Source organism: Zingiber officinale, chromosome 2B (genome assembly GCF_018446385.1).
Source record: "Zingiber officinale cultivar Zhangliang chromosome 2B, Zo_v1.1, whole genome shotgun sequence".
NCBI lineage: Eukaryota > Viridiplantae > Streptophyta > Magnoliopsida > Zingiberales > Zingiberaceae > Zingiber > Zingiber officinale.
Window position 1 is genome coordinate 83,324,379 of NC_055989.1, and position 7,657 is coordinate 83,332,035.

General features: G+C 40.7%; 1 protein-coding gene across 2 annotated transcripts; it reads left to right on the plus strand.

Annotated features, from left to right (window-relative positions):
• Positions 1-1,600: 1,600 nt before the first annotated feature.
• On the plus strand, positions 1,601-7,378 carry LOC122046088 (probable histidine kinase 4). Of its 2 annotated transcripts, none has more exons than XM_042606599.1 (11): positions 1,601-3,074; positions 3,240-3,473; positions 3,549-3,718; positions 4,035-4,253; positions 4,325-4,511; positions 4,586-4,637; positions 4,719-4,948; positions 5,082-5,180; positions 5,349-6,043; positions 6,120-6,611; positions 6,775-7,378. In XM_042606599.1, exons 1-11 carry the CDS (start codon positions 2,793-2,795, stop codon positions 7,022-7,024), a joined length of 2,910 nt encoding a protein of 969 aa, XP_042462533.1. In that variant the 5' UTR covers positions 1,601-2,792; the 3' UTR covers positions 7,025-7,378. The 2 variants fall into 2 exon arrangements, with proteins under 2 accessions (XP_042462533.1, XP_042462534.1); XM_042606600.1 differs by having other exon boundaries at positions 1,602-2,423.
• The last annotated feature ends 279 nt before the right edge of the window (positions 7,379-7,657 follow it).

Genomic DNA, 7,657 nt, shown 5'->3' on the forward strand with positions numbered 1-7,657 from the left:
GATGCCTGAACCCTCCTTTATATATGGCTCCTGTAGCGTGTGTGCACACTTCTTGAAGCGGGCACACTATCCTAAGCTTTCCCTGAAGACATGTCAGTAAAGTGTCCCTGACATAGTACCTTAATAGACCGAGCATATCTCTGAAGTGACAGTGGAAGCTTCCGCCTACGATCCTCTGTCTGACCATGCCGCTTGTCAGGGCACTAGTTTCCAAAAGGATGTCGAAGGATATCCCACCGTTGTCTGTTGCTTGGCCGAGCGGAATGGCCGCTCGGCCAGGATTCTGATATCCTTGCATTCTCTGCCAATTGAGCGGGATAGCTGCTCGGTTGAAAATTCCTTGTCCAAGTGTTGTCTTGCTGCTGGGCCGAATGAGATTGCCGTTCGACCGAAAGCCCACTGCCCACATGCTCTATTGCTTGGCCGAGCGGGATAGCCGCACGGCGGGCAGTTCACTGTCCGCGTGCTCAGTTGATGTCGAGTCTGCTGCTAGGCCGAGCCGAGGAGCCGCTCGACTCAGCTTCTGCTTGCCCCTTGAGCGTCAGTTTGATTACTCTGTATCGGAGACGATGAGTCGGTGCTTAACCCACGGTCGGAATATGTCTCATCCGACCGACCAATACTGTCCATCCGTTGCCCATTTTGACTCTGATCTCCATTGATCTCCACCGTGGCAATGGAATGAGACCTCTCATCATCACTACATCAATGATTTTTCATGGATGGTATGTTATAGTTCATTCTTATATATATAAATTATATATATGAAGATGAATCATAAAATAAATTGATCATCAAATTAGTTGAAGATGGGAGAGAACTTTTTAAGATATACATCTATTGAGAATTATCTTTTTTTCTCGTTAGGATAAGTCCACCATCCTCCTCTAGTCTATTAGACATCCCGGGAAGGAAAATAGTACATTTCAACTAGAACAGGTGATGGGAATCAATCACGCAATCTAGTCAATGAATGAAATCCAGCATATCTTGTCATAAGATTGCATACGATTCCACTAGATTTTCTTTGCGGAAAAGGGGGGAAACAAATCAATGATGATGATAGTTATCGGCAGAAAAATTTCACTTAAAATTTTCCATTTTAGACCATCAAATTTCCTCACAACCAATGGCAATCTTGCAAGTCAAATTAAATCGATTGGAGAATAGAATAAAGTGGGAAATATGCAATCCCTAATATTATATTCCGTCAGTTGACCCCTCAACGGAAAATATATTCTCTCGAGTCAAATCTCATAATATTCCAATGAATAGTCAACCACAGTAAGTTTTTTTTTTTACGAGAAATATCAAAGACAATTATTTATTAATATCATTTTTGTTAAAGGGTATAATCATCTTTTCATAGTTAGGCATAGGTACAAATCCGTCCGATCATTCACCGGAACGGAAATGGTGACGTGTCGATGATCGCATCAGGTGGTGCCCGTGTTGGTTTGGCGAATTAGGAGGCGTGTTAAGGCATTCGCTGTTAGGTATGTCGCAGGCGGCGATTGAGTGGCAGTGTGGTGTTTGTGAAATGTCTATAACACCCCTGCGTGATGCAGTTGGGCTGCGGACGTTTGGGGATTTTACGCATTCTTCGATTTTATTAAGCGTCGAGTTCGTCGTTCGAAATCTTTCGGAGAGCGACATTTTTGGACTTTTTTTTTCTTTTTGCGATTTTTCCTTTTTTGTGTCTGTTTCGTCCTCTTTACTGTAATCGGAAGGAGAAGAAGCCTAGCAATTCTTGGGTGCGGATCCGACGAAGAAAGCTCGATTCCCTGCCCCGCCATTAATGGGTGTTGGTGTACTGATTGGGAAGGTCTCGTCCGGATCCTCTTATCTCCGTTGCGGCTCCACTTGCTCGCTCACTGGATTTCGCCAATGGTTCGAGTGAGACTGGCGCTTGAAAAATGAGAAGCGGAGGAACTCGTGAAGGCCTTAATAGATGAAGCGAGCTTGCAATTCCTTTTTTTGGGGCTGAATTGGAGATTGGTCGATGCCGTCGATTTGTAATTAGGGGAAAACTGGCACCTTGAGTCCGAATTGATGAAGAGGAAGCGCATTTCTGAATTCTGATCGATGTATGGGGGGAAGTAGAAGCCATGGCGCGGTTTCAGTTCCCCGGCTCTTCTCCTAATCCGCTGACTAGGAGACTGACTATTGAGAACTGGGAGACGGAAGGGGTTGAAGGTGACAAGACAACGATAAAGAAATTGGTAGGCCAAGATGAACAGTGAGATGATCCAGAAAGGAAACCATTAGTTAATCACCGCATATCTCGTAAAAGTACAGGTATTCGATTCAGTTGTTGCTTCGATTGTGGAGGGCTGTCTCGAATATCTCCTCGCGATCAATGCATTGCACTTGACCAAAAGAGTTCTCTTCTTGGCTGCTCCGCTGTGATCCTCTAAGAGCAGGTTAGCTGCCTCTGGCTTTGTTCATAATCCCCAATCAAATCCCCACATATTTGATATTTGTACAGAAAAGTGCGTTTTTTTCTCCCTTTTTTTTTTCTTATAAAAAGTTGTGTTCCCCCTTCTTCCACTCAACCCCCTATTTGCGATCTGTGATCATTTCATTTCTTCTCCCTGTGTGGCCGATGATCAATTTGTGGTTGAAGAAGTTTGAGAATGGAGTGTAAACCGTCAAGCTGCCTCTTTTTCATTTTTTTCATAGGAATAAGAAGAGTAGAGGAATAAAAACCAAGTCTTTTTTTTACCTCTTCGTACAAACTGGAGCAAAAACAAGATAGGGAGAGGCGTGATTGTCTGTTGGCCTCTGGTCTGATGGGTTTAGAGATGGCACTGGGAGCTGGAAAGAGTTGGTGGCGGAACCAAAACGTGATCATGGCGACATGGATGATGCTCACAGTAGGAATTTGCATAAGTTTTCACTATCATATGAGAACAGAAAGCATGAGAAAGGCAGAGGAGATGCTAACGAGCATGTGCGAAGAGAGGGCAAGGATGCTGATGGAGCAATTTGCTGTGAGTGTCAACCAAGTGCATGCTCTGGCAATTCTTGTTTCAACATTTCATTACCAGAAAGAGCCATCAGCACTTGATCAGGTCTGAGCTATATGTTTATCATGATTCATAGTGTTTGGTATAATTGGGATCTAGATTCCTTCTAAATTCAGCGATTTGTTCGGTGTTCCTTTTATTGTTTTTAGTTATGCTTCACCTAATAGTTATTGATACATCAATTTTATCGTAATTAAAATTTGGTTTCAGGAGACATTTGCAGAGTACACAACAAGGACAGCTTTTGAGCGGCGATATTTGAATGGAGTAACCTATGCACGACGAGTAATACATGCAGACCGAGAATTGTTTGAGAATCAACAGGGTTGGACAATCAAGACTATGGAACTGAAACCATCTCTGATTCAAGATGAGCATGCAGCTGTAATATACCCTCAGGAAACTGTTTCACATATAGAGACCCTTGACATGATGTCTGGAGAGGTTGATTTGCTCTCCTAGTCTATAACCTTACTTAAAATTGTTAAAGAACTGATATTACTTAACTTCTACCTGTAGGAGTACCGCGGAAATATCTTAAGGGCTAGAGCCACAGGCAAAGCGGTTCTTACCAGACCCTTCAGACTTTTGAAGTCTAACCATCTGGGAGTGGTTTTAACATTTCCTGTATATTTCTCAGATCTTCCAGCCGACACAACAGCTGAAGAACGTGTGAAGGAAACTTCAGGGTGAGATGCGTACTTTTATTCACGACAATTTTTAGTGACCATTAGTCGATGATACTCAATTTATACTTGCTGGATCATTCAGGATTCTGTGACATCTAGGTGGTAAGTTCTTCAAATGAGAATATAATGAACAGGTATACATAGCAAAAATCGAGCAATGCATATGCAACATACATTTGCCAATTTTTTGCATTCTTATTCTAATAGTAAGAGTATAACTGATGTATCAGTTTCTATAATCTTCTTTCTTCTAGTAGCCTTGTTATATAATCGCACAATGTTTGAATTACCAAGTTCGGTGACCTTTGGAAGACAGGTATATTGGAGGAGCTTTTGATGTCGAATCTCTCGTGGAAAATTTGTTGCACCAACTTGCTGGTAGTCAGGAAATTGTCGTGAATATATACGACATCACAAATTCATGTGAGCCCCTAGTATTGTATGGAGTCCATCCTCCTGATGGCCACATGTCATCATTACACATCAGTATGCTCGATTTTGGAGATCCATTTAGGAAGCATCAAATGAACTGCAGGTACTACATTTTGCAAGCACTAGTTTCCAGCTTATTCTATCTCTTGGGGTTATGATGATTATTCTTTTCAGGTACCGCAAGATGCCTCCAGTTTCCTTATTGTCCATCACTACACCAACTGGCATTTTTGTGATCTTTATGCTGGTGGGGTACATAGGTTATGCTGCTTGGAGCCACTATGACAATGTTAACGAAGATTTTCAGAAAATGGAAGAGCTTAAAAGTAAAGCAGAGGCAGCAGATGTTGCTAAATCTCAGGTGTCTTTTTTATTGGATATCATATACAGATTACTATGCGTAGATACCACCTGATCTTTTTCTTGTTTCAACAGTTCCTTGCCACGGTCATGCATGAAATCAGAACACCTATGAATGGAGTCCTCGGTAAGCTTGATGCCATATTTCTTTGCTGTGGAGCAAGGATTTCATTGTGGGGAAGCTGATTAGTGCCTATTTTCATGCTAGGAATGCTTAATATGCTTTTAGATACAGAACTGAATATAACTCAGAAAGATTGTGCACAAACTGCTCAAATCTGTGGAAGAGCACTGATTGCAATAATAAATGAAGTACTTGATTGTGCAAAGATCAAAGAAGGAAAGTTGGAGATTGAGTTCGTTCCATTTGACCTAAGATCTGTATTAGATGATGCCGTATCTCTATTTTCTGTAAAATCAAGAGAAAAAGGAATTGAGGTTAGTTTAACCTCTTTTGCTCATTGCTAAAAGTTACAGGCATTCAGTAATCTTGACACATTCTATCTAGCTTTTGCCAATAACATTTTGGCCTTTTTTTAATTTTCCTTTTTTTTCCTTTTGTCGAATACAGCTTGCTGTCTATGTATCTGATCGGGTTCCTACTATTCTTGTGGGAGATCCCAGGAGATTTAAGCAAATAGTCACCAATCTTATTGGAAATTCGGTCAAAGTAAGTATATTTCCATGATTTACTAATTTTACACTTTCTTCCAAGATGAATTGGTGTAGGATCGATGCACGTTTTGATTATTAGTGCTGATTGCACCAACATTGGCACATATGTTTTTGTGTTAACTCAGTATATTTCCCTTGATCTTCTCGGTTTGATTTGTTGCAGTTCACAAAGCGAGGTCACATTTTTGTCCAAGTTCACTTGGTTGAGGATGTGAAAATTTTGGATACAGAAAGGGAAAATGGCTTAAATGGATATGCTAATGAAGCAAACATTACGTCCGTTAATGCTGTGTTCAATACATTAAGTGGTCTAGAAGTTGTTGATTCTAGAAATACAAAATGTTTAGGACTGCAACTCTGTGATGGTGAATCCCTGCCCGGCACAATTGAGAAAGGATCAGCTCCTGAATGTGTGACGGATCAAGTAAATTTAATGGTCAGCGTTGAGGATACAGGGGTTGGAATCCCTACATGTGCCCAAGATCGAGTTTTCACACCATTTATGCAGGCCAACAGCTCGACTTCTAGGAATTATGGTGGAGCTGGTATTGGCTTGTGCATTAGCAAGTGTCTCGTTGAATTGATGAGCGGGAACATAAGCTTCAGCAGCAAACCTCATGTCGGAAGCACATTCACCTTCACCGTGGTTTTTCAGAGACAACACAGAGGTGCGGGTGCTGATAGAGAGAGGTCTCTTTCAGAAGTTTTACCAACATGTTTTAGAGGGATGAGAGTAATTGTAGTCGACCGGCAGCCTGTTAGATCTACCATAACCAAATACCATCTTCAAAGGTTGAGCATGATCACCGAAGATGCTCGTACAATAAATGAGGCACTTTATCGCTACTTGATATCTAGGTAGGTCTTATACTTGTCTGATATTTATTTAGTTTTATGATATATTTGAAACTTTGTTGGCACTTTATCACTGCAGTCATCGTGGAAAGTTGCCTTGTATCTTGTTCATTGAGAAAGATTCATGGGATCCCAAAGTCAATATTCATATTCAGAATGATCTTTTGAAATGGAAACAAGCTATTAGCGTGCATGATTTACCCAAGGTGGTTCTTCTATCGACTATTGAATCTGATAAAACAAAAGCTTGGCCTCATGTGGATACTGTAATAGTGAAGCCGTTGCGAGCAAGCACCATGGCAACATGCTTTCAACAAATGCTAGGGATTGGGAGGGTCAAAAATAAAGATACACTTAATAGTTCAAGTTTCCTCCATGGCTTGTTGGACGGGAAGAATATACTGATTGTTGACGATAACAAGGTAAATCTGAGAGTTGCTGCAGCAGCACTAGAAAAATATGGTGCTAAGGTTGAGTGCGTTGAAAGCGGTAAAAGTGCACTTTCCTTGCTCCAACCTCCCCACAAATTTCATGCATGCTTCATGGATATCCAAATGCCAGAGATGGACGGGTATGTATGTATCGGTGTAAATATTGACACATAGGTAGAGGGCCGTGTTACGCTGCACGGCAGGTATGCGTGCCTGCCGTGCAGCATAATGTTCGCCCATAGGTAGATATTGAACTCTTACAAAAGATTTACCTTATGGATCAATGTCTCATAAAATTGAAAGGTTTCAAGCGACACAGGAAATACGCAGGATGGAGAGCAGTGTGGCAAGTGAAGAAGCTCATATTGAAGGACCAATCAAGGTAAAATGGCGCATTCCAATCCTTGCAATGACTGCTGATGTTATCCAAGTAACATATGAACAATGTGTGAAATGCGACATGGATGGGTATGTCTCCAAGCCATTCGAGGAAGCCCAGCTTTGTAATGTGGTCGCCAAATTTTTGGCTTCCCAACCCATTCCAGGTTCTTGACAGCATCAACATTCAAGCATCTACCTACATATCTGAATGAGCTAATTCAGGAGCACCAGGACAAAGAAAAACTGATTTTGAATTGGAAAATTTTCAGAAATGTTCATATGTACAATTCCATGAAGATCTCAAAGCTCAAGTGAGGAGCAAGATTTTGATCCCTGAGCTGTCTTACAAGAACATTGAACCAATTAATCAATGAAAGATAGCATTCAAGTATGAGGCATCACTCTTTTGTGGACATAAGGTCATTGTGATAGCAATAATTTTTTTTTTACTACTTTTTTTTGTTGATCTGAGAATGTTTTCTCCTATATCAAATGACATCTACCTCTAGAGTTTATTATTGTTCAATGTCCTCTCTGTCTCTCTTTTTAAATCTCCTTTATGTCATCCAAGTTACTTTTATCATTCCTTCTTAACAATCACATTTAATGTACCTCATAGAACTTGTATTACTTCATTACATAGTTATAAGATTCCATTTAAGTTTCACTCATCTTTATTCAGTGCATTATCATATTCTATCTATGGACAATTTTGAATATGGTTCATTCAAGTCACCTCTCTTACAGAAAAGTTCATACCAGTGAATCTCAGATACCAAAATGTTCTGCTGCAGTTATGGTCAGT

What these genes read in the sequence shown, in the direction of transcription:
- LOC122046088 (XM_042606599.1), top strand. Translation starts at nt 2,793, where the DNA reads ATGGGTTTAGAGATGGCACTGGGAGCTGGAAAGAGTTGGTGGCGGAAC. An exon ending in AGCCATCAGCACTTGATCAG is followed by an intron (nt 3,075 to 3,239) that starts GTCTGAGCTATA and finishes ATTTGGTTTCAG; the next exon opens with GAGACATTTGCAGAGTACAC. An exon ending in CAAGAGAAAAAGGAATTGAG is followed by an intron (nt 4,949 to 5,081) that starts GTTAGTTTAACC and finishes TGTCGAATACAG; the next exon opens with CTTGCTGTCTATGTATCTGA.